General features: G+C 42.9%; 1 protein-coding gene across 1 annotated transcript in view; it reads left to right on the top strand.

Moving 5' to 3' along the window:
- The window catches only part of CNTNAP2 (contactin associated protein 2), a 2,313,133-nt gene that overhangs the window by 1,980,764 nt on the left and 305,942 nt on the right, over positions 1-26,427 (top strand). The window contains exon 16 of the mRNA XM_033192342.1: positions 17,045-17,215. Within this exon, the coding sequence (XP_033048233.1) occupies positions 17,045-17,215 (171 nt within the window). The remainder of the gene's footprint in view (positions 1-17,044; positions 17,216-26,427) is intronic.

Below are 26,427 nucleotides of genomic sequence, written 5' to 3'. Positions count from 1 at the left end.
AACTCATGTCACGGGGGGTTGTTGTACAGATTATTTTGTCACCCAGGTACTAAGCCTAATACCCAATAGTTATTTTTTCTGCTCCTCTCCCTCCTCCCAACCTCCGCCCTCAAGTAGGCCCCTGGGTCTGTGGTTTCCTTCTTTGTGTCCCTGTGTTCTCATCATTTAACTCGCACTTATAAGTGAGAACATGTGGTATTTGATTTTCTGTGTCAGTTCGCTAGGGATGATGGCCTCCAGCTCCATCCACGTTCCCTCAAAAGACGGGATCTCATTCTTTTTTATGGCTGTATAGTATTCCATGGTGTGTATGTACCACATTTTCTTTATCCAGTCTGCTACCGATGGACATTTAGGTTGATTCCGTGTTGTTGCCATTGTGAATAGTCCTGTGATGCACATTTGTGTGCAGGTGTCTTTATAATACAATGATTTCTATTCATGTGGATATATACCCAGCAATGGGATTGATGGGTTAAATGCAAAACCTCACTTTTACAACTTAAAATATTGAAGCGGGAAATGTAAGTCAAATCCTAAATTGGCATGCCATACTAAATGTTATTGTAATAATTTATTAAATATTTGATTATCCAGGCACCTACTTTTGTACCACATTGTGCTCAATACATGTGGAAGGAAGTTCTGCCATTTTGGGTTGCAGCAGTACCTCTTCATGCAGTGAAAATCTTTTATGTTGTGGCCCAGCCAGACCCTCAGTGCAGTTTGCATATAGCTTTGGGGCCTGTAGTGCTGTGATAACCATTGTGAACTCCAAATATCCGAGACAGGTCTCAGTCAATTTCGGAAGTTCATTTTGCCAAAGTTAAGGTTGCGCACCCATGACACAGCCTCAGGAGGTCCGGATGACACGTGCCCAGTGTCGTCGGGGCAGTTTGGTTTTTTAAATTTTAGGGAGACATGAGACATCAATCAATATATGTAAGAGGTACATTGGTTCTGTCCAGAAAAGCAGGGCAACTCGAAATGGGGAGGGGGCTTCCAGGTCATAGGTAGCTAAGAGACAAATGGTTGCATTCTTTTGAGTTTCTGATTAGCCTCTCCAAAGGAGGCAAGCAGGTATGCGTTTATCTCAGTGAGCAGAGGAGTGACTCTGAGTTGAGTCTGTCCTTTGTCCACAAAGATATTCCTTGTGAGGGAGGTATGCAGCCTTTTTTTATCTTAGTAGTTATTGTTTTTAGGAATAGAATGGGAAGCAGGCTTGCCCTAAGCAGTTCCCAGCTTGACTTTTTCCTTTGGCTTAGTAATTTTGGGGTTCTCCTTTCACATCATCCATGCAGCAGCATCTTCTGGTGAACACACTGTTCATTATTCCAGGCACCACTCATGCAGTCTGTCTTTCCCTGATACAAATTCTCAGATTCCTTTGAAATTAAAACTATTCTAAATTCGCATATTGGGTATCATTTCATTCACATTATATTTGTTTTAATTATGTAACACCAAGTTGTAAAACTTCTGTTCGTCTTACACAGACTCTTATATGTCCTGTGTCATCAATGTGAATTCCATTTTCAATCCTCACCCCAGGGTGATCACAAGCAAAGCACAGTGTGTCTAAGCTCCACGCTTCACACTACGAAAACAGCAACAAAGACCACCAGTTGCGAAACAGAATCATTCTCGATCTTGAAAGTGTTCTTTTTATCCTTAAAATTGGAGCATTCGTTTCCATTCTGATGCGCTATTTATTTTTATATCAGAAATTATTTTCACTTAGCAGTTGAATGGAATTTGTTTTCAGGCTTTCTTTCAATGGTATTTCCTTCTTCTTGAGGATATATGAATTCTAAGGAAACTGCAGCACATTTTGTAAAAACCAAACCAATTGTCTCACCCCTGCCTACAAAGAAGTCTTTGTTATTTTTCTATTATTATTAAAATATATAGGCCAGATTTTGTGGCCTTTATAGTTCTTTGGTATTTCACAGAGCTTCTGTATGATGCTATTGCTTTAAATCATCACAACAACCCTGTGAAGAAAGAATTATTTTTCCAATTTACAAATAAAGAAACTGAGGTCTTAAAAGACTGCGTTCATTTCCTCATCTCACGTTCTTTGCACTACGGGTTATTTTGATGCTCTCCTGATCCTGCTGTCCCCTGAGACATGTGGACTGTGTTACTGTTTTCAGCAGGAAAATCACAGCTTCTATTAATAGGACATGTGAATCTTTTTATTTCCTGTAATGAAAAGAGCACAAAAAGGAAACTTTGATTTGTGTAACGTAATTGTATGGATCATATCAACCCATTACCCTGAGTATAGAGCAGTTTCCCAGTTTCACATCCATCATTCTGCTGAAATGGGTGGCTTTTTTCCACATTTTACTCACCTAATGGATTTGATATAAAACCTGTTTTTCTATGGATGTGAGGCTCTGGACGTTTTGTAGTCTATCAACACATAAAGGCTGCCTGGCATTACAGCACTCCTGCTCTGCACAGTGGTGGAGTGTAGCTAAATGCAGCTCAGTCTTTTACAACTCAGCTATGACCATCCTTCATTACAACAGGGCAGACGATAAAATGGAAACGTAATGCTATTCGATCATGAATTCCAATTATATGAAGAGAGATGGAGGTAAGAGCAAGTAGATACCAAAAGGAGATACAATAAGGACAGAAGTGACGTTCACAGGGCTGGCAGTTCTCAGAGCCATTGTCACCCATCATTGTGGGTACCACCTGAGGACCCCGTGAAAATGACTAGTTCATCAGATATCTGAGAAGAGAAATGCCGAGAGTGTCCAAACATCCAAATAAATAATGCCAAACCTAGAAGAGCTTCTGTCCATATGGGTTAAATAACGCTTCAATTCCGAAACTGTCGAAAGTAGGCTTTGCAGATGGTCATGTCAAGCAATGATAATAACTGGTAGTGGAATTACCCATGGTTCAAATTTATTTAAAAAACACATTTTTTCATGTATTCAGGAAACACATATTGAATACCTGTGTGTCAGGCTAGATATTACTATTAGAAATATACAGAAAGCACAATCTCTGCTCTCTGAAATTTGCAGCCTAGTAGAGGAGAGGAACACATGAAAATAATTATAATAACAAGTTAGATGCAATGATAGATACAAGATATCCTAGGAGGGCAGGGAAATAGTACCATGCCCAGTCCAGGGATACATCAGAAAGACTCTGTGGAGGAGGTGGCATCTGAACTGAGTCTTAAAGAATGAGTAGAAATCAAGTCCAATGTGGTATATGAACTGAGAGCATGAAGGGGAGGACGTTGTAGAAAAAGACAATCCAAAAAGAGGAAACAATGCAAATAAAGCTGGATTCCACACACACCATTGTCATAGTGGGAACAATGGTAGCTGCATGTTGCTGAAATATACATTCTGAGGCTAAGAGTAGAAAGAGATAACGCTGGGGAAGCAGGCCTATGCTTACTATGCCATGTCACAAAGCTTGCAATACTATATATTCTGCAAGATATTTGGAATCGTTGGGATGTGATGCATGAGAGTGAAATGTCGGTTTTGCTTTTTTTTTTTTTTTTTTTGAGATGGAGTCTTGCTCTGTCACCCAGGCTGGAGTGCAATGGCGCAATCTTGGCTCACCACAACCTCCGCCTCCCACGTTCAAGTGATTCTCCTGCCTCGGTCTCCCGAGTAGCTGGGACTACAGGCACCTCCCACCACACTCAGCTAATTTTTGTATTTTTAGTAGAGATGTGGTTTCACCATGTTAGCCAGGCTGGTCTTGAACTCCTGACCTCAGGTGATCCACCCACCCTGGCCTCCCAAAGTGCTGGGATTACAGGCAGGAGCCACCGTGCCCAGCCTTGTTTTGCGTTTTAGATGGATTTCTCTGTTGACTTTATCAAGGATGAATTTGAGATGAACAGCACCAGAAACAGAACCAAGTTAGGAGGCTGCTGCCACATCCAGACAAGAGACAATGCAGAGCCAAGGCAGCAGAAGGAATAGAGAGGAGGAGACATAGCACAGACTATTTAGAAGGTGTGACTATCAGGCCTTGGGATTGACTGGATACTAAGAAAGAGCTCCCAGGTTCTTGCCTTGAATGGTAGACAGGGAAAAGCTCTACCTTCTGAGATGGAGAATATTGCTGATATAGTTAATTTGGAAGAAGAATGTTTGCTTTCAGATATTTAGAGTTAGATCTCTACTATGCGTTTAAGGCTAAAATAGGCATTTCTTACTGGACAGCTTTACCTTGATGATTTATATTGAAGATCTAACTTATGCATAAATTTGGGAATCGTTAACATATGATTAGTACTCGAGATCATGAAATGGGTGAAAATTACTCCAGAAAAGAAGGAAAAGCAGAAATATTCATCCCTGGGACACAGGAACATTTTGAAGTTTCATTTCTCAGAGTCACCCCCACCCCCACGGCACTTCAGTGTACCACACTCTTTGATAAATAAATACATATATATACATATATATATATACTTTTTTCTTTCTACTAAATAGAGATGAGGTCTCACTATGTCGCCCAGGCTGGTCTCAAACTCCTGGGCTCAAGCAATCCACCAGCTTTAGCCTCTGAAAATGCTGGGATTATAGACATGAGCTACTACACCCAGCCTGATAGTCTACTTCTTAACCTACAGGAAGCAGATATCAATTTGTTTTACAACCTCTAGATGCAAAAAACACTACGTAGTCTTATTTTTACTAAATCAAAACTTCGTTTCTTGCTAAATCTTCTTCCCCTCTTTGCCAGGGTGTAAAAGATTCAGTCTTGTTTTTCCCTCCTTTCTGGAATCAATCACATAGCAACACTTAGGGCTTACCCAGGACAGAAATTTGAATGAGGACAGGAAGGCCAGAAGTTCCCATGACACACCTAGCTATTCACATCTCCACTTCTAGTTATTAACTTTGAGCCCCAGTAGACCTAGGATTACTCAGGCATAAATAATAGCCCCCCAAATGAAACGTGGGAAATGGTAGAGCTGTAACATGGACAGCCTGAAGAGCTTCATAAAAAAATCATAGACTTGTTCCCACCCTCCAAACTTGTGAAACACACAACTGTTTCAAACATTTTAAATGTACCAAAATTACCTCATAAGTACCCTTTACATTTCAATGCACTAATAATGAGATCAACCTAAAAGAATTTCCATGACTAATTAGGAACAAGCCAGTTTCATCACAAGCCCCAGAACCCGGCTGTAGGTCAGCTCCCAGCAGTGCAGGAAGCACCCCAAGTGTTATGACCTTCAGGCTTTCACCAGCATATTCTTTTTTTCTGTGGGACCCCCATCCCCATTCTAGCCCAAAGGACCCAAATCACAAAGAGACACAGAGTGAAATATTTATGTTGTTGACTCCTCCCGCGAACTTGTCATCTGATCATTTTGGGCTGCAGCAGTGGAACAGGCTTGCTGGACAGGAAGAAATGCTGCAGAGAGAGTGGCTGACTCAAACCTATGGACAGCATTTTATTAATAACTTGCAGCCCTTCATTCTAAGTTAAACTTGCCCAATGAAATGAGGCCTAGAGCTGAACAAAGCTCCTCTTACCTAACCTGAATGTACAAAAAAGGTTTAATTAAGGAAGTAATTTTTCTTCCTCCCGTAAGGAAATCTTGACAAATAGACTCAAATCTGCATGCAAATGAAGCCATCTGGTTGATTGTTGTCCACAGTCCCCAGCTCACAGGAAACAATAGAAGGCCCTTTGCATAACTCAGAGAATCTGCAAATCTCTAACATTTGGGTCACTAATGATTTTCAGAGTAATTAGTCTCTTCAGAGCTGCTATTTACATTGGAAAGTGTTTGCCATTTACAGCAAAAGCTATAGATGTGCTTCTAGGTGCAGCCCCAGCGTGAGCCATTTGGTGGGCTGAGGAAATCACTGAATCTGGGAGGGGAATGACAAGACCATTGGCCACTGGAGTCAGCCCAGCAGCCACAATCCTCACCAAACTGCAGCCCAGAGTGCCTTCATGCCATCTTCTCCATGTGGGCCAAACGCAGACTCCTCTAGCCACCGTCTCTTCCCCCTTCCTAATTCCCCGTCTCCCCTCTGGGGAGGGAGGAGAGAGGGCAGGGGTGGGCACACCAGCCAGGGCCTCTGCTTCTCATCACATGTCTCTGCTACTCTGCGGTTACCTCCTGTAAACGTTTGTTCAAATGCAATTATGTCCATTGCTTGGGTAACTCTACCTTCTTAGTTGTCAGGTCACTCCACCTTTCATCAGATTTCTACTTAATGGCTACTCTACAAAACCACGTAACACAGGGCTGGTACTCAAGGATGATAGCTCTGATTCATGTGTCCTGAATGGAATTACCAAAAAAAAAAAAAAAAATCGGTGGAGATGAAGACATAGGGAGCACAGAGTTTTGGAAGCTAGTGAGGGAGCAGAGGAAGGAAAGAGATGAGGACAAAAGGGCAGACATGGGAGAGGTCGAAAGGGGTGAGCCAGCTGAGGAAGTGACTGCTGCAGGCTTAGCTGTCAATCCTGGGGTTTGCTGCTCCCCATGGATGGAACTAGAGGACATAATGCTCCGTGAAATAAGCCAGGCACCGAAGACAAATACTGCAAGCTCTCATGCATGTGTGGAATCTAAAACAGACTCAGAGAAGCAGAGAGGAGGATGGTGGGCACAGAGGCTGGGAGGTGCAGGGAATGGGGAGACGGTCAAAGAGTGCAGTTAGGAGGAAGATGCTTGGTTGGTTGGTTGGTTAGTTGGTTAAGTTCTATTGCATAGCTTGGTGAATGTAGTTAGTAATAGAGTGTGTATATTTCACAATTGCTAAGGATGAATTCCAAATGTTCTTACCCCCCCCAAATGTTAAGTATTTGAGGTGATGGATATGTTAAGTACCTTGATTTATTATTTCACTTCATGTTAATAAATCATAACATCACTTTGTACCCCATAAATTTATACAATTATACATTGTCAATTTATGATTTCTAAAAAAGCATTAGTACCTGTGGTAAATCAGGCTCAGGAGAAAAGTCTCAGGGTTTGTCATCTTACTGTTCACACACTGAATGAAAAGAGGCTCCTCTTCCATCCTTCCCCACCCCTGGCCAAGCCCTTGCACCGGCTGACTGTAAGTGAAATCAAAGGCTATCAGTGTAGTAGTAAGTAATCACATTTATTGAACTTTTGTTTTGTGCCTAGCACTCTGCTAAGTGTATTTCATGGGTTATCTCTTGAGATTCTCACCATACCCTATAAAAGAGGTTCCACTGTTACTCTGTGCCCAGACCAAACAAGGTCGAGCTGCTTATTCTGACTGCCCAATAACAAGATGCAGATGAACTGGGAAAGAAGAGAGGGTTTTTTTTTTGTTTTGTTTTGTTTCTTTGAGATGCAGTTTCGCTCTTGTCACCCAGGCTGGAGTGCAATGGCGTGATCTCAACTCACTGCAACCTCTGCCTCCCAGGTTCAAGTGATTCTCCTGCCTCAGCCTCCAAGTAGCTGGCATTATAGGCATGCGCCACCACGCCCAGCTACTTTTGTATTTTTGGTAGAGACGGGGTTTCTCCATGTTGGTCAGGCTGGTCTCAAACTCCCAGCCTCAGGTGATCCACCCGCCTCAGCCTCCCAGAGTGCTGGAATTACAGGCATGAGTTTTTATTTCTGTAACTGGATACAGGGAGAAGACCTGGAAATTATTGCCAGATCAACTCAAACTTACAAAGTTTTCCAGAGCTTATATGCCTTCTAAGCTATATGTCAATGAGTAAGTGTGCATTTATCTAAAGACATAAATGACTCACTTCTTTTAATCTATAACTATGATCTGAGTTCTGAAGACCTTCCTCTGGTGCCTCAGTAAATGTACTTAATCTAAATGGGTTCAGATGCTGGGCTAATGACCGTTGTCTTGTCTCCTGCTAAGTCATGGAGGTTTGGGGGAGTTCCTTCAGACCCCCATTAAACTTGTCTGTGGAGGCCTGGGGAGTTTCTTCAGACTTCCACTAAAACTTGTTTAATCCAAACGGGTCCTGTTAAGAATTCCTTCATTATCTTGTCATGTTTCAAGGCCCAGGAAAGGTCTAGGCAAACTCTTGCTGGGCTTTTGTTACATCCTAGCCTTTATATAAGGGCACTGGTGCTTTCGGCTTTTAATATTTAACTTAACCATTCAGTCAGCGCTGAAATAGTTGTTATGGAGGCCTGCATTGGTAAGACCTGGCCTGCCACAATTCCATTGTACCCATGAGGATTTAGGAAGGCCAAGTGCTCTGCCTCACATCGCCCACTAGGTGGAGATGGTAGAGCCAGAATGGGAACCTGGAGGTCAGATTCCTCAGCTTGCACTTGGAAACAGTGCAGGGAAGCTTCACCAAGTGACAGCCCAGAGCAGGCCAGGGACTCACTTCCTGTCATCCCTCCCAACCCCCACCACCTCCTCCTGGTAGTACCACCCCGCCAATGCTTCTAGGGCTCTTGCTGGACCCACAGGTGGACTATGACCTCCGTCTGTTACCTCCTTCTCTTCATTCACGACAGAACTTCAGCACATCACAAGTTCAGTTACTTCATTACTGGCAGTAAAGGAAAATCTGTTAAGTGCAGACGGTTGACAGGCAGGTGGGAAGCAAGCTGTGGAGCTCCAAGAGACCCAGAAACTGGAGGCAGGCAAGGGCCAGGCTCAGAGCCGGAGGAACAGTGGAACGTCTATGTGAGGGTCAGTCACACCCCCGCTTCCCGCTCTGACCCTGCCAGTGACTCTCCTACTCTACCCATGCAGGAAGTGGGGGTTCACACTCCAGACACCAAGCACCAAAAAATGAGGGTAAAACTCCTTAATAAAAACAGAGGAAAGATATGGAAATTGACATAATAAGGTTGACCCCTCTCCTTAGCCTTCTTCCTCTCAGTTCCCCAAGCACTGACCAACAGACATATATTCCTCATGAGGAAAGCAGCGGATTCTTCTCTCAAAATATTGAACATTCAGTGACCAAAACAAGTCACAGATACTGACATTCGGGGTCCCTGCAATGGGTCACGGGACTCTCCATGCAATAATGAAGCCCAATCATCAAATTCACTGCCATCCCAGACACACACACTCCAGATTGCAGTCAGCTGTCTAGTACTTGGCTGTTCAGTATAAACAGGTGAGACTCACCAACCATTTAGGGTAATGTCAGAGATCTCATAAAAGAAGGGACCCCAAACTCACAATCCAGGGTAGGGGTGGGTGGTAGGAGGTCAAGGAAGAAACAGAGGCAACAGAGAAAGCAGAAGAAAACTTTTGATAATTGATATTCTCGGAGAGACAATAGAAGATACTGAGATACTGCCTCCAAAAAAATTAGAATGGAGTACTATGAAAAAGGGGACTATCGGAGAACAAGAAATAATACTTGAAAATTTGAAATACGATAGCTGAAATTAAAACACAATGACAGTATTGAAAATAAAGCTGAGGAAATGTCCAAAGAAGTAGAACACAAAGGAAAAAGATCAAAATTAGGAACAAAATTAGCAAAAAAAAAAAAAAAAAATCTAACATAAGTAGGTGTTTGAGAAAAGGGATCAGAGAAATTATTAACATCTCAGACCTGATATGGGAGAAAAATCTATATCAAGGCAATCATGAAGTTCCAATTAAAAGAGTTAAAGATCCTAAAAGTTTCCACATGAAGTTCCAATTAAAAGAGTTAAAGATTCTAAAAGTTTCCACAGAGGAAAAAAATGTAGGTTGCATATAAGCCTTCGTAAACAGAAAGCAGTTGCTTTCTCAGTAGCAACCCTGACAGCCTGACAATTTTCTTTCTGGAGTTTCTCAATTAAGCATGAAAGTAGAATAATGACTCATCAGAAGAACATGGGTTTAGCAAGTTAACCCTGAGTATCTCTTTTTTTCAAGGAGCTACCTGAGAATGTGTTTCAGGAAAATGAGGGTGTAGACCTAGGAAGCGGATGTCATGAGATCCTGAAACTTGAGGAGGTAATACCAGAGTGGCAAAAGGAAGTCCCTGCACTAATGGCAGAGGGAGGTCCCAGGACAAGGGCTGAGCAGGAACCCTGAGAAGAACCCATCCAAGTGGGAACAGAGGAAAGAGAGCCGTAGAAGATGCCTCCAGAGGACAAAAATGTGACTGCAGATGGCCTGATGTGTGCAATGTTGGAAAATGTTTGAGAAGAGTTTTACTGCTGTGTTAGAGAATCTGGAGAGAATTCGTGGCAGATACATAGAAAAATAAGCAAATGAAAAAAGTAGTTATTGATTTTAAAGAAACAAAATACAAGAAAATACAATTGCAACAAAAAAAACAAGAAAATACGATTACATACAAACAAAATGCAAGAAAATGCCATTTAAAGAAAATACAATTAGATTTTACTATTTGGCTTTTAAATAATATTACATAGTCCAAAAATATGAATACTGTACTGAATTTATTTTATTATGATTATTATAGAGATAATGTCTTACTGTTGTCCAGGTTGAAATGCCACAGTTCACTGCAACCTCGAACTCCTGGGCACAAGGGATCCTCCTGCTTCAGCCTCCCAAGTAGCTAGAACTACACCATTATATGCAGCTATTTTTGTTTTTTTTTTTTAAGAGAGAGGATCTCACTGTGTTGCCCAGGCTGGTCTTGAACTCCTGACCTCAAGCAATCCTCCCACTTCAGCCTCCCCAGTCACTGCAATTACAGGTGTGAGACACCATGCCAAGCTTGAATTTCAATACAACCAAAAATGTGTGATTTGGCTGTTTGGGGAGAATATAGAGAAAGGGGCTAGGGAAGCAGGCTTATAAAAGTGCCGAATTCTCATCTTATATTCAGGAAAATCAGTAGAGAATGTCTAAAAGGTACAAATTAATAAGTAGCTCCAAAGGTTTTTTTTTTTTTTTTTAATACAGCTATTTAATTGAAAGAGTTACAAGTGTTAGAAGGTGTCTCTAAGGAATTGGGAGGGGGCAGGAAGCAGGGAACTGCTTTTTGCTTTAGTCCTAACACCACTAGACCTTTATAACTATGTACATGTAATACTTTAATACTTTGTTAGAAACAAAAATTAGGTTTAAAATGAAATGCTGCCCATCAGAAATAAGCTCAGAAAGTTTGAAGTTTGAATCCCATACTATCTTAGTCCGTTCTTGCACTGCTGTAAAAAAAAAATACCTAAAACTGGGTAATTTATAAAGAAAAGAGGTTTAATTGGCTCACAGCTCCACAGGCTGTACAGGAAGCATGATGCTGACATCTGCTGGGCTTCTGGGGAGGCCTCAGGAAACTTACAATCATGGCAGAAGGCAAAGGGGATGTACACATACCCCGTGGATGGAGCAGGAGCAAGAGAGAGAAGGGAAGGTGCTACACACTTTAAACAACCACATCTCATAAGCACTCACTCACTATCACAAAGACAGCACCAAGGACAATGGTGCTAAACTATTCATGAGAAACCACCCCCAGGATCCAATCACCTCCCACCAGGCCCCACAACATTGGGGATTACAATTAGATGTGAGATTTGGGTGGGAACACAGATTTAAATCATATCCAATCCAAATAATCATTGGTCAGATTCAAGTAAGTGGCTGCTATGGAATTTGGGTGAAGATATGATATTGCATTTTCTATTGATGCTTAATTGGGGTTTAAAATGATGATGGAGACCAGCAAGCCTGCTTTGCAGGCCCAGCCCCTTCTCCTGTACTAGCTAGAGGTAGCTCCCTGGTTCCTTTTACCACATGTGATGAGCCCTGGCTTTGCCTAACATGTAGTTACAAAGCTTCTCATGTGACTGACTCACTTCCAAGCTTGCAGAGCCCTCAGTGTCATCTTGATCATTCTGTAAAGCTTTTGACTCCAGCCCGGGGCTGAGTCTCCAGTCCCTCTCTACCTGCCTCATTATTCTGTTACCGTTGATTGACCCTTCCAGTCTCAGACACTAATTTCTGTTCTATTTCACAACTTTCACATCTTCCTTCTCAGTTTCCAGCCTTGCCCCCTCCACTTATCCGTGCTGGCCTGGTCCCTGCCACCTTCTTTGGCACTCTTTGCCATACAGTGAATCTCTTATTCCCAGCTTGGCATTCTCACCCATTGTCACTTTACCCTCCATAGCACTGACCTTGGTAGCAAGTACAATTGCAGCGATTTCAATAACCTTAAGGTTATGATACCATCAGTCTTGCAAATGCATGGCATTGTTCAATGAAGTCTATAAGGAGTTACAGAAATAAAGTCGTGGATAAGGAGAATTATGGTGTGCTAGTGGAAGCAGTATCCAGTTATCAGTAGGTGCTAAAGCAGCATTAGCTTTTATTTATATTTATTTAGCATCTTTAATACCCAGGTTACCATAAAGAACATTGTGTCTCATGAGGACTTTGTAAAAGGAGTGAAAATGGATATAAATGAGAGGGGCTATGAGTCACTTATCTATTGATTGAATAATTATTTATGAGTATTGACTATATTCTGAGGCCGAAGATTACAGAGAGGAAATGTTTTCATGCCAGCTTTCATGGAGTGTATGATCAGTTGGGAGCAGTATCAACAAACAATAATAATGCTGGAAGCTTTTTGCATCCAGAAGCGCTATAAGCATTGGAAAAAGCACTCACATAATCTTGTTATAATAAAAAATCCCAGAGATTGGGCAAGAGATTCCTCAAAACAGGACTCAGAGATGGTTATCATGGGCTGGAGCAGAAGCATCCATGATTTATTACTTGTACCCCACTCACTGAAAGCCTTTAAGCCCACATCCCATCGAGCTTGTTTACTTATAAATTCCATCCGTGTACCACTGTATTTATATAGCATACATTACAAAGTATAACTAAACTCGATATTAAAGGACAGCACTTTTAAAATAAATAAAAACAGAAGTTCTAACACCATCTGCCTGACCCCAGTGATCACCCTCGGCACCTCCTGAGCACGCACCCCTACTTTCATACCATCAGTCTAATCCAGAGTGGAGTCCTCACTGTTGCTGCTGAAGAATCTGAATTTAACAAGCTCATCCAGAGATTTGAGATAACTCACAATTGACAACTCCAAAGGCATCATATGATAATCCAGTTGTTTCCAGGATAGTGGGAAAAACCACTTGTACAAGGCATGACTTCCCTGTGAATGAGTCTATTCAAGAGATCAAATTAGATTGCAGTTGCTTAGTGAGCACAGAATTAGAATAAATGGAATTGTGGTCTATAGAGATATTTCATCACACTTGAATAACTGACGGAGCTACGTTTCTCCTCTCTGCAGATATTTCTGTCTGAATAACCAGTGCTGGGCCTCAAATAAATACTGACATGTTTTACTTTTAGCTTTCCTTTTTCTAGAATCATTTTAGACAACTGCCCTTCTGTTAATACATCACCACCTCAAAAAATAAGAAGGTACTGGATTGGATTGAAATTTTAAAATGTTAATTGCTTTCATGTCCCGGGGATACAGCCTAAAGAGACAGAATTGCTTTGCTTAAGGCTGAAGTCTGGCTGGGGACTTTGACCTCTGCAGGCTCTGGGGTCCTTAAAGGGCTCTCATCCAATTAGGATGAGCTGAATCCTTCTGGCTCCAGGCCTCATCTTTATTCCCTCCCAGCTTCAGTACTCTGATGAGCGAGAGCATTGATTTAGGTTTTCTCACAGAGGTGCACCTGAACGCCTCTTGCTGTGTAGTAAGCCAGATGTTCAGCGGGAAGGAAGGCTTACCCTTGATAAATAGCAACTTGAGCTTTATAAAGCGCCTTTCTGTTCCTGTAACCAGTAGCCTACACTACATTATACAATATTCTCCTCCCTAAGAAGAAAGTAGCCTATTTGCCTATTTTCTCATACTGAAATCTATGATTTTATAGTTTGTTTAAAAAAAAATAGGCCGGGCGCGGTGGCTCAAGCCTGTAATCCCAGCACTTTGGGAGGCCGAGACGGGCAGATCACGAGGACAGGAGATCAAGACCATTCTGGCTAACACGGTGAAACCCCGTCTCTACTAAAAACTACAAAAAAGTAGCCGGGCGAGGTGGCGGCGCCTGTAGTCCCAGCTACCCGGGAGGCTGAGGCAGGAGAATGGCATGAACCCAGGAGGCAGAGCTTGCAGTGAGCTGAGATCCGGCCACAGCACTCCAGCCTGGGTGACAGAGCGAGACTCCGTCTCAAAAAAAAAAAAAAAATAGCGGCTGGGTATGGTGGCTCATGCCTGTAATCCCAGCACTTTGGGAGGCTGAGGCAGGTGGATCACCTGAGGTCAGGAGTTCAAGACCAGCCTGACCAATATGGTGAAACCCCATCTCTACTAAAAATACAAAAATTAGCCTGCCATGGTGGTACATGCCTGTAATCCCAGCTACTCAGGAGGCTGAGACAGGAGAATCGCTTGAACCTGGAAGGTGGAGGTTGCAGTGAGCTCAGATTGCGCCACCACACTCCATCCTGGGCGACAGAGCGAGACTCTGTCTCAAAAAAAAAAAAAAAAAAAAAAAAAAAAGCTTAAGACAGCACTAAGAACAGGAACACAGTAAGAACAGTTTTTACCCTAATTAAGATATTTACAGGCCGGGCGCGGTGGCTCAAGCCTGTAATCCCAGCACTTTGGGAGGCCGAGACGGGTGGATCACGAGGTCAGGAGATCGAGACCATACTGGCTAACACGGTGAAACCCCGTCTCTACTAAAAATACAAAAAACTAGCCGGGCGTGGTGGCAGCGCCTGTAGTCCCAGCTACTCAGGAGGCTGAGGCAGGAGAATGGCGTGAACCCGGGAGGTGGAGCTTGCAGTGAGCTGAGATCCGGCCACTGCACTCCAGCCCGGGCGACAGAGCGAGACTCCGTCTCAAAAAAAAAGATATTTACAAACATGGTCTGCACTAGTGTTCTGTTTCTGTATCGCCTGTGACAGTAGTTCATAGGGAGGCCATTGGCTGAGACAGCTTCAGAGCCCTGGATACCGAGGGAAGCAAGTCAAACCCTTTTCATTGTAAATACTGAAACAAAGCTAAGCTTATCAGCAATCAGAAACCACCACGTAACCTCTAACTAAAGACTTTCCACATTAACCAATCAAATGGTTTCTTTGTCTTGCATCCACAAACACATTTCTCTGTCTCCAACCCCGTACCCCAGGAGACAACTTGGATTCTGGTACTGCCCAACTCACGAATCACTGAATGTCCAAATAAACATAATAAGATTTTAATATGCCGAAATTTATCTTTTAACATGCCTGGGGACTTATCTAGATGTTGCTATATTCTAGACATTTCTAAAAGCAAAAACAAACAGCATTAATTAAATAAGACCATATATTAATATTTCATGATTTAAAACTATGATTTAAGCATGGCAGAACCAACACAAAGTAACTTTTATTTGAAAATAATAGCTCAATTTAATATTGCATATGTGTATAATTTGCATAAAAGGAAGGAAAAATATCATTTGTGTATGAATAGAAACTAACGGAATGCACTTAGTTGATTCGTTGTGCCTTTTGGAGAAAAGATATAGCAAATACTGTGTTTTTAAAAAAGCGTACATTTGGGGTTTAGTATTAGAGCTAAAGGCTTTAGTAACTGCTTTAAATCACGCCCATATATTTTAGTCTTTAGCTGTGACAGTAAATGTACTCAGACATATGCACATTAAAAAGGAATTTCTCCCCTGGAGATGAAGTTGAGAGCCAACTCTTGATCCCATATTAAATTCTTGGTCCATCTGTCCTAATGGAATCTGAATAACGCAGTTCGGTGTTTTTATTGCATCCTGTGAGCTGCTTTTCTCCTGGAAACACTGGCTGATCTGTCAGGCAATGAGTGGGGAGAGGCAGCTGGTACAATCACATCTTCTCCAAGAGCTCAAGGATAGAGGCTGGCTGAGAGCCATTTGGTGGGCTCACTCCTCATCCCCATATCATACAACAACCCCACAGGCCAGAGCCTCACCTGCAGTCCCCAGGAGGAAGTAGGAAGGGAAGAGAAGGCAGCTCGCCTCTGGGAGTCTGGCGCAGGAGAGGTGAGGAAACTGCCCTAGCCTAGCCTGGTCACTTCTGCCTTGTTTCCGGCTCCTCACCTCTTCCGGGCTTGTCGGTTGTATTCCTGAAGCACCTGCCCCGGGTGTCTGGGTGGCCGTTGACGCGGGAGTGGGCGCTGGCTCTTCCAAGGCAGAGGTGGATGAAAAGCAAGAGCAAAATACCAAAAACTTTGCTCTTATTTTGTCATCCTGAGGTCTGTCTCAGATGCTGTTTGCACCAGACCAAAGCCACCAGTACAGATGCAGGAGTTTGAAATAGCCCCCACCGGCCGGGCGCGGTGGCTCAAGCCTGTAATCCCAGCACTTTGGGAGGCCGAGACGGGCGGATCACGAGGTCAGGAGATCGAGACCATCCTGGCTAACACAGTGAAACCCCGTCTCTACTAAAAATACAAAAACTAGCCGGGCGAGGTGGCGGGCGCCAGTAGTCTCAGCTACTCGGGAGGCTGAGGCAGGAGAATGGCGTAAACCCGGGAGGCGGAGCTTGCAGTGAGCTGAGATCCGGCCACTGCACTCCAGTCGGGGCGACAGAGCGAGACTCCGCCTCAAAAAAAAAAAATATATATATATATATATATGAAATAGCCCCCACCCAGCCACACAGAAACCCCAGGGGCTTCTCCCAATTGTTACATCTATTGGCATTTACTTCTGAGGGTCCCGTAGGAATCCTTTGTAGGAACCCCAACTCTATCAATCTTTATTATTATATAATTATAAAATATTATTTATTATAAATATTATAAAATATTTTATTGTATAATTTATAGAAATTCTAATATTTAATTTTATATAGATTGTGTATAGTAATATCTTAAATATCTTTATACATAAATGAATATTATATAGACACACATATAACTTTTGGAAAGTCAAAAATATATTCATGGGGATTTGGTCCAATGTTGTTCAACAGGATGAGAGAAAATAACGACTATTGCTAATGCTACTCATTAAACTCAAGAAATGGGTATCTGTTACATGACTAGGCTGATCAGGGTGTGAGTTAACCTGATTTTTTTTGTTTTCTTCCCACAGGGAATTATTGGAATGCCGCCTCTTTCCCAAACCCATCCTCCTATCTGCATTTCTCGACCTTCCAAGGGGAAACCAGCGCTGACATTTCTTTCTACTTCAAAACGTTAACCCCCTGGGGAGTGTTTCTTGAAAACATGGGAAAGGAAGATTTCATCAAGCTGGAGCTGAAGTGTGAGTATTCAGTTCCTTGTCAACTCATGGCGAGCCACTTCCGTCACCTCAGGGTGGTCCGGGTCCTAATTTTGATTCAAACGAGAAAGGTTTCCTTTGTTCCAGCAGCAGGACTAGAGGGGGACACACAAGCCTGAGTGTGGGCCCCAACATCAGTCCCTGTCCTTGGGATGCTCGCAGGGAAGCAGGCGCATCCAGATTCTCAAGCAGTTATTCAAGAAGGTGAGAGAGAACACACTGCCCTGAGAATGTGGGAGAGGAACGTTTATTTACAGCTTCATGTTTTGTGTGGCTCTTTTCCAAAGAGACAGAGTCAAAAGTAGACGAGGGGTGTGTGCATTGACCTGAGGAGCAGGGAGTGAGGGAAATCGTGTCAAGGAAGACAGGAATGATAACTAGTGACATCCACATGAGTTCAGGAGGCTGCAGAGACCACAGGACTGGGTGATTCCATGACACAGAGTCTGCTGGTTTCCTAAAGAGGACCCACACCTGCACACCCTCTACAAATGAGTTCTGGATGTCATGTACTTAGCCAAAGATACAGAGACAAAAGAGGCAGAGCTAGAGAGGATGCTGCTTAGCTCAGCTCACCAGCCTTGGAGCAAACACCATAAGGTGGCATTCAGGCTTGGGGAGCTCTGTGGGTGGAAGGTGGGGGTTCGCTGCACAAGACCTAAGTGCAATGCTTGCCCTACCTGGACCCTTTAATCATCAGGGCCCCAATTCAGCTTTTGGAAGTTACAGTCCCCTGACTTCTAGGCTAGTTGATTATTTGCAAATGTTGATCTCCATTGGCTGTGAGAGTCAGGGAGACCACAGATCAACCACAAGGACAAGGCCAGGCTATGTCCCCTGTTCCTTTGCAAAACCTCAGCCTTACGCTCAGCATATCAAAAAGTCTCACTTCCCCAAGTCTGTCCCCTTTAACTGACTGCTTATGTTCCTGGGTCTTTTCTGAGATTAATCCCAAATCCATTTCCCATTTCTGCTGAAATGCTGTTGGATTCACAGTAGCACTCTCAGGTTCAATTCCACACCGTCAGGTAAATTGCTTAATCTCTTTGAATCCTAATTTTCTGATTTATAAAAAAGAAATGCTAATTTGTGTGGTTGTGAGAATATAATTTAGATATTCATAAAGCATTTATTTCAGTGTCTAGTAGTTATTGTAATTATTATCTTCCAAGGATGCTCATGGTGGATCTGATCTGAGCCAGGTCTGAGAAAGGGAGACTGAGGCTATCCTGGTCCTAGAATTAAATTTAATTAATTAACTAAAATCCCCCCTTTACTGAATTATGGATAAGAACAATTGAAAGGGAATTCTCGCTTCCCTCAGTTAAAATTAACTAACTGAATCAAACTATTTTCTGACTTCTACATAAGTCCGATCAAATTTTAGAAAGATTTTATGGCCACAAAAGAAAATTACCAGTTCTATATTTGAGTGGTTCTGTAAGTTTCTATAAAAGTACTTGGATTCCCCCATCTTTATTTTATGTCTTCATGTTTTCTAAAGCCATGCCTGGGTGGGAAGGAACACAAATCAGATAGAGGGACAGCAGGTGTTTCAACTTGGCCTTCTAATTTCTTCTTCTTTTCTCTTTTTTCTGAGACAGGGTCTTACTGTCAGTAAGAGTAAGGCTGGAGTGCAGTGGCGCAATCATGGTTCACTGCAGCCTCGAATTCACAGGCTCAGGTGATCCTCCCACCTCAGCCTCCCAAGTAGCTGGGACTACAGGTGTGTGGCACCGCACTTGGCTAATTTTTGTGCTTTTTGTCATTGCGGGGTCTTGCCATGTCAGCCAGGCTGGTCTCAAGCCCCTGGGCTCAGGCAATGTGCCTGCTTTGACCTCCCAAAGTGCTGGGATTACAGGTATTAGCCACTGCACCAGGCCACTAATTTCTAATTATGAAAAATCTTTAGAGCTGTCTTCAGAGTTTTCCAGGTCTTTCCACAGAATTAAAACCATGTGGCCCAGGTTGAATTACAGCCTCCTTTTGTCGTTTACCTTCCTTTCACCGTATCCTTTACTCTGGGCCAAAACATGTGAAAGGTTCGAGACACAGATTCGAGCCTCCGATCTTTCCTCAGAGCCCCTGAATCTACTAATAACCAGCGAGGGTGGAAAGACCTTTTCCTGATCCCCAAATGGCACATATTAGATGCCATCATTATATATCATCTCCATCAGGGTTCAAAGGAGCCTCATGGAAAGGGAGGCAGACTTCTGTATTTAAGAACAACTAAAAAGTAAACAACAAGTGGTGCTTTCATGAAGAACATGCAGAAAAAAATAGCCATGTTGGAGGCTTGTTGCTGTCTCACTGATCACACTTTTTCTTTTTCTTTTCTTTTCTTTTTTTTTTTTTTTTTTTTTGAGATGGAATCTCACTCTGTCACCCAGGCTAGAGTGCAGTGGGGTGATCTTGGCTCACTGCAACCTCCACCCCCCAGGTTCAAGCAATTCTCCTGCCTCAGCCTCCCAAGTAGCTGGGATTACAGGTGCCCGCCAGTATGCCAGGCTAATTTTTGTATTTTTAGTAGAGATGGGGTTTCACCATCTTGGCCAGGAGGGTCTTGAACTCCTGACCTCGTGATCCACCCACGTTGGCCCCGCAAAGTGCTGGGAGTACAGGTGTGAGCCACTACGCCTGGCCTCTGATCACACTTTTTCAGTCAGACACTTTGCCGTCAGGATTCCTGAGACATTGGGTAGAGAATTCTCTCAGGCCCACTTCCCTGTGCTGAGGAATCACTCTGCAAACCTAATTGTTTTCACAGCAGTGGCGGGCTACCAGAGGGGCCTCAGGAAACGTTGATTCGGAAGTTAAACTCTTCAGAACTGTCTCTGTGTTTTCCCTTTTCCTTGTTAGGCCTTCTGATCCCTTTCTGATAGGAATTCACATTTTGTTTCTCTGAGCGTGTCTCAAAGGAATTTTGTCACAGTTCTACATTGCTTTCCAGAATAACAGTTCTGTTAATTAATTACATTGTGCCCTTCTGTCAAGAGTGGAAGATTCTTGACTCAGAAAACAGTGAGTCAGTGTACAATAAGTTAATGAGATACCATCAGCATCTTATGCACAAGTAGAAAAACACAGAGATAAAATTAGGGCAATCTCACTCATTAGCATGCTTTAATGGTAACATTTTAACCCTATACTTCATGTATTTACTATTAGTATTTATTCGTTCATTCAATGAGTGTTTACTGAGTATCTACTATGTCCCAGGTACAGTGCTAGTGCTGAGGGAATTTAGTCAAATCGAGTGTGATTTATTTCCCTCAAAGATCTTTCTGTTTGTTTTAGAAAGCAGGCGAGTAACTCAGGAGTTATGATAATAACAAAAATAGCTCAGCTTCATTCAAACTGTCAGGCCTCATTCCAGGCATTTTACGTGAATCATCTCACACTCCTAACCACCCTGTGAAGTGCATACTACCATTCACATCTCCATTTTACAAACGAGGAGACTGAGGCACAGCATGAGTAAGCTGCCTGGACAGGACCATGCAGTGAGGAAGTGGCAGAGCTAGGGTTTGACCCCAAACATTCTGTGTCTGTCCCAAAGTCCTTGCTGTTAACCTTAAAGCACACTGCCTCGCAGAACAGACATCGAGAAAGTGACCGGGAGCACCGAGGGGAATATGTAAACCTGACTGGCATGACAAGGAGCACCTCCCAGGGATGGAATGCTTTAATTAAATTTTGACGGATAAGTAGAAGTCAGTCAGGTGAAGAAGGTTGGGGAAGAACAGGAACCAGGGAAAAAAGGAAGTTTCAGGATAACACCAAATGAATAAAGGTGTCGGGGACTGAACCAAAGGACCCAAGAGGGGACAGGTGCAGTGGGGAGGGGAGGGGCCAGCAATTGCAAGGAGGGCAGGGATGAGCACACAATGTAGTCTGCCTGGGGAAACAGCTTGCTCGACTTGACCCTGAAGGTTACGGAAAGCCAGGGCATAACTTGATCAGGTTTGCATTCACCAGAGAAAAGGCTGGAAGCCAGACAAGTGGCCGTGGGAGCCTCTGTTAAGATAGAGGCAGAATACATAGAAAGAGAGGAAGACAGCAGTGAAACATTGTAGATATGGAAGATCCTTCAGTGAACTGAGATCGCACCACTGCACTCCAGCCTGGGCGACAGAGTGAGACTACGTCTCAAAAAAAAAAAAAAGAAAGAAAAAGAAAAAGAAAGATCCTTAAGAGATAGATTCCACAGACATTCAACAAATACTGGTGAGGGTTAAGTGGACAGGAAGATCCTAGAATGAAACCGATGTTTCTGGTTTTGATGTTGTGTGAGTGGGGCACCTTTCATGAACGAGTTTGACATTCAAGAGAAAAATACAAATTGCATTCTGGATATTTTGAGACTAAGTCTCTGTGGGCTATAGGAGGATCTAATCAAGTGGCCACATCTAGAGGATGCTGAATGGACAAGTCCAGAACCCAACAGAGAAGTCTCAGAAACTCAGTTTAGGAGTCATCATCACTTAGAGGATCAGGAAATAAGCATTCAGTACCCTCAGCATGGATGAGATTGCCCAAAACAAATGTGTAGAGAGAGGAAGCAAGATGTGCAAGAAAGACAACCAGCTGGGCACAGTGGCTCACACCTGTCATCCCAGCACTTTGGGAGGCTGAAGGGGGAGGATCACTTGAGCCCAAAAGTTCAAGACCAGCCTGGGCAACATGGTGAAACGCTATCTCTACAAAAATAAAAATAAAACATTAGCCAGGCATGGTTGCCTGCACCTGTAGTCCCTTGGCCTCCTGCCCAGAGGCTGAGGCAGGAGGATCCCTTGAGCCCAAGAATTTGAGGCAGTAGTGAGCTATGATCACACAGCTGCACCTCCTAACCTGAGTGACAGAGCAAGACCCCATGGAAGGGAGGGAGGGAGGAAGGAAGGGACGGAGGGAGAGGAAAGAAAGAGAGAGAGAAAGAGAGAGAAAAAGGAAGGAAGGAAGGAAGGAAAGAAGGAAAAGAAAGAGAGAGAGAGAAAGAAAGAGAAAAAGCAAGAAAGAAAGAGACAAAGAGAAAAGAAAGAGAAAGAAAACTACATTCAAGGAATAGAAGGAAGAAAACTAGTTTGTAGAAAACTAACAGAGAAGTAGGAAGACAGTGGTACCCAGAAGCCAAATAAAAAAGACATTTCAAGAAGAAAAAAAGAGTGTTAGATATTGCTGAGAGGTCACTAAAAGAAGGACATAAATTGACCATCAGATTTAACATGTAGAGGTCACTGTCAAAAAGTCAGGTATCACTAGGGTGAGTGGAAGTGGATTTGGAGATCAAGGCAGGGTGGTTTTGTTTATTCTTGTTTGAGGATGGTAGAGACTTCAGCATTCATATAGATAAAGGACAAAAATATGGTAGAGAAGGGGGATTGGAGATACAGGAGATAAAGGGACTGGCTGAAGGAGCAAGGTCCCCATGGCTGTGGGCATGAGGTAGACCCAGCATCGCAGCACCTCACAGCGGTGAGGGGAAGAGGTGGAAGTAAGAAGACAGCATAAACCACCCACTAGGAAATGCCTTTCCAAATCAGAATTTTTTGTTGTTGTTGTTGTTGTTGTTGTTGTTGCTGTGTGTTTGTTTGTTAGTATTTTTGAGACGGCAAAGAGATATTGCTAAAAAGAAATTTCTGGAGCAGATATCAGAAAACCCGGACTCTAAACTTTTCTTGATCACTAACAACCATGGATCTGTCCATATACTTTTCCAGTTACCCCTAAAGGATTAGCTTGACTGCTCTAGATCCTTTTTCTGACTGAGAGGGCCGTCATAACCAGGGTCCCAACCTCGGGCCACCACCTGCTGACCATCTGCCCTACTGCTGGTGCTGGGAGGCACTGGAACCCCTGAGGTGGAAACAGGAGAACCCAGCACTCACCTCCTAGTGAAGGAGACAAGCTCGTTAGTGACAGTGTGGATACATGATTTCACTGAGAGCTTTCCAAGTGCCAGGCCCTGTTCTGAAGCTTTTGTAGGTATTAGCTTTTTTATGTTACACAGCAAGTTTTATACACATTTTACAGCTAAGGAAATGGGAGCATATAGTTGACACTGCCAACTCCAGATATGGTGCTTTTGATCATGAAGATAAGTAAATTACAATGATAGGCACAAAGTATTATGAACATTCAGCGGAGAGGTATATGACCTATCCTGGGAATGAAGGGGAAGATGAGAGAATGCTTCAGTTGGGTCATAAAGAGCAGGCAAAAGAGTTAGAGGAAGGAATGGGGAAAGAATTCTAGGAGGAAGAGGCAATACAAACGAAAACACGGGACTAGGGAGCGTGATGGGCGTTCGGCAAACTGTAAGTGTTTTGTATTGTTAGAGTGTGAAGTATGACACAGGCAGTGAAGGTTTGGGGGCAAGTCTCAGATCTGCTTCTAAATATATGGTCATCTAAACATTCAACTAGTATTTATTGAGTACCTGCTCTGTGTGCACCGAAAATGAACATCAGAAGAAGACATGGCCTCATCCCAGAGGCACACACCATCTAGTGGGAGAGACTGGTAATCTCTCTCTCTCTCTCTCTCTCTCTCTCTCTCTCTCTCTCTCTCTCTCAGGTTCAGGGGTAAATGTGCAGGTTTTTTACATAGGCAAATTGCATGTCACAGGGGTTTGATGTACAGATTATTTTGTCACCCAAGTAATAAGCATAGTACCTGATAGGGAGGTAGTTTTTCCATCCTCTCCCTCCTCCTGCCCTCCACCCTCAGTACACGTATCCATGCATACTCAATGTTTAGCTTCCGCTTATAGGTGAGAACATGCAATATTTGGTTTTCTGTTCCTGTGTTAGTTCACTTAGGATTATGGCCCCCAGCTTCATCTATGTTGCTGCAAAGGACATTATCTCATTCTTGTTTATGGCTGTGTAGTATTCCATGATGTATATGTACCACATTTTCTTTATTTGAGACTAGTAATCTCTGTTATTATAAAACCATATATATGTATATATATATATGGTTTGTTTTTTTGTTTTTGTTTTTGTTTTTGTTTTGACAGATTCTTACTCACTCTGCCAGCTAGGCTAGAGTGCGGTGGCACAATCTTGGCTCACTACAACCTCTGCCTCCCAGGTTCAAGCAATTCTCCTGCCTCTGCTTCCCAAGTAGCTGGTATCACAGGTGTGCGCCACTACACCCGGCTGATTTTTTGTATTTTTAGTAGAGACAGAGTTTCACCATGTTGGCCAGGCTGGTCTCGAATTCCTGACTTCAAGTGATCTGCCTGCCTCCACCTCCCAAAGTACTGGGTTTACAGGTGTAAGCCACCACCCACAGCCGGCCTATAGAACAATATTTTGGATAGGATAATATTAGAGGTGCAAGCAATATGCTGTGGTTACTTAGATGAGGCAACATTTACTTCTGATTGAAGGAGAAAAGTTTTCTTGAAGATGCTAACACAAAATAAATGGAAAAGGAAGTTTCAGGCTCAGAATGCCAAAGGAAAAAAGCACAGTGTCATAGATGGCATGAACACCTCAAAAAGGTGTGGCTCCATCATACACCCATGCTGCGAGGATTATGGAACATTAGTTACCATTATATCTCCAGGGCCACCATAATGCCTGGCACATGGTAGGAACTGAATAAGCATTTGATGAATGAATGAAATGAATGAATGAGGTGCTAGTCTGAATGGAGAGCCCCGGAAAATCTAGGTGGAGAAGGAGATCACCACGACTGAGGTGCTGGTGATCCAAATATAGATAAGGAATAATATGTGGAAAGGCGAAGGACAGGTCACAGTTGGTGAAATGTTTGAATTCAAGATTTCACAGGAAAGCAATTTGGGTGATAAGAAGAATGAAAACTGAAATGGAATTTTGTAGGTTGTATCAAAAGGCTGCAGAGAAAATCAGGGCACTGGGAGGCCAGAGTGTTGTTGAGTGGTCACCTATGTCACTGTTGAGGTCATCTCTGGTGAAAACCAGAGGTGAAATGGACAGGGAATCCATGACCCAAATTTTACTGTCCCAGGTTTCAAACAGTGACCACAATATGAACGGGGAGAGGATGAATCATAGGTGGACGCGTTGCCGTTTGAAGACTTTGAAGCCATAAGAATGGAAGAAGCACAGAGAAGGGAAGGATAGGCCAACTGTTCGCCTGGCCCCAAGATATGGGCCACTCGGAAAAGGGGTTACAATTCTAAGGGTTGTAAGTTAGGGTCCCCTTAGGGTGGACTGCAGTCAGAGGAAGGAAGTGTTTGAAGGTGTTTAATAATATAACAAATAGTGACCATAGAGTCTTTATTTTTGTTTAACAATTTAAAAGAGATTTTAGGTTGGGCACAGCGGTGCATGCCTGTAATCCCAGCACTGTGAGAGGCCGAGGTGGGCAGATTACTTGAGCTCAGGAGTTCAAGACCAGCCTGGCCAACATGGCAAAACTCCGTTTCCACTAAAAATACAAAAATTAGCCAGGTATGGTGGCACATCCCTGTAATCCCAGCTACTCAGGAGGCTGATGCACAAGGATCACTTGAACCCAGGAGGCTGAGATTGCACCACTGCACTCCAGCCTAGGTGACAGAGCAAGAATCTATCTCAAAAAAATAAATAAATAAATAAGATTTTAGAAGACATTTGTGAAGAGGATTTTCGGAGGGAAATTTTGAAGGAAAAGCTCACTGAGTAGGTAACATTCAAGAAAAGCAACCAGAAACTGTTGTAATACTTTAACATAAGCTTCCATGTTGCCTAAGTTTGAGGTTTTTCAGATATCAGGATAACTTGGAGGAAGTATTTGCATTTAGCAGACATATCTCCACAAAAATGTAGAGGCAGTGGCCTAATGTCCTACTAACCTTAGGAAAGAATATGAAGGAAAAACTTTCATTTTCAAGATGCAGCCTTCTGCAGTATACATGCTCAAGAAAGTCAGAAGAAAATATTCTGCAATATACAGAAACTGGTGAGTCTGAAGAAGTAAACTAATGGCAATTTATCTTCCAATATTTCAAAAGTGAACTTTTTATTTATTTATTTTATAATACTTTAAGTTCTAGGGTACATGTGCACAACGTGCAGGTTTGTAACATATGTATACATGTGCCATGTTGGTGTGCTGCACCCATTAACTCGTCATTTACATTAGGTATATCTCCTAATGCTATCCCTAACCCCACCCCCTCCCCACAATAGAATCCAGTGTGTGATGCTCCCCTTCCT

This window comes from Trachypithecus francoisi, unplaced genomic scaffold (genome assembly GCF_009764315.1).
Source record: "Trachypithecus francoisi isolate TF-2019V2 unplaced genomic scaffold, Tfra_2.0 Lachesis_group4, whole genome shotgun sequence".
Classification (NCBI taxonomy): Eukaryota; Metazoa; Chordata; class Mammalia; order Primates; family Cercopithecidae; genus Trachypithecus; species Trachypithecus francoisi.
This window is presented reverse-complemented; position numbering and strand designations above follow the sequence as displayed.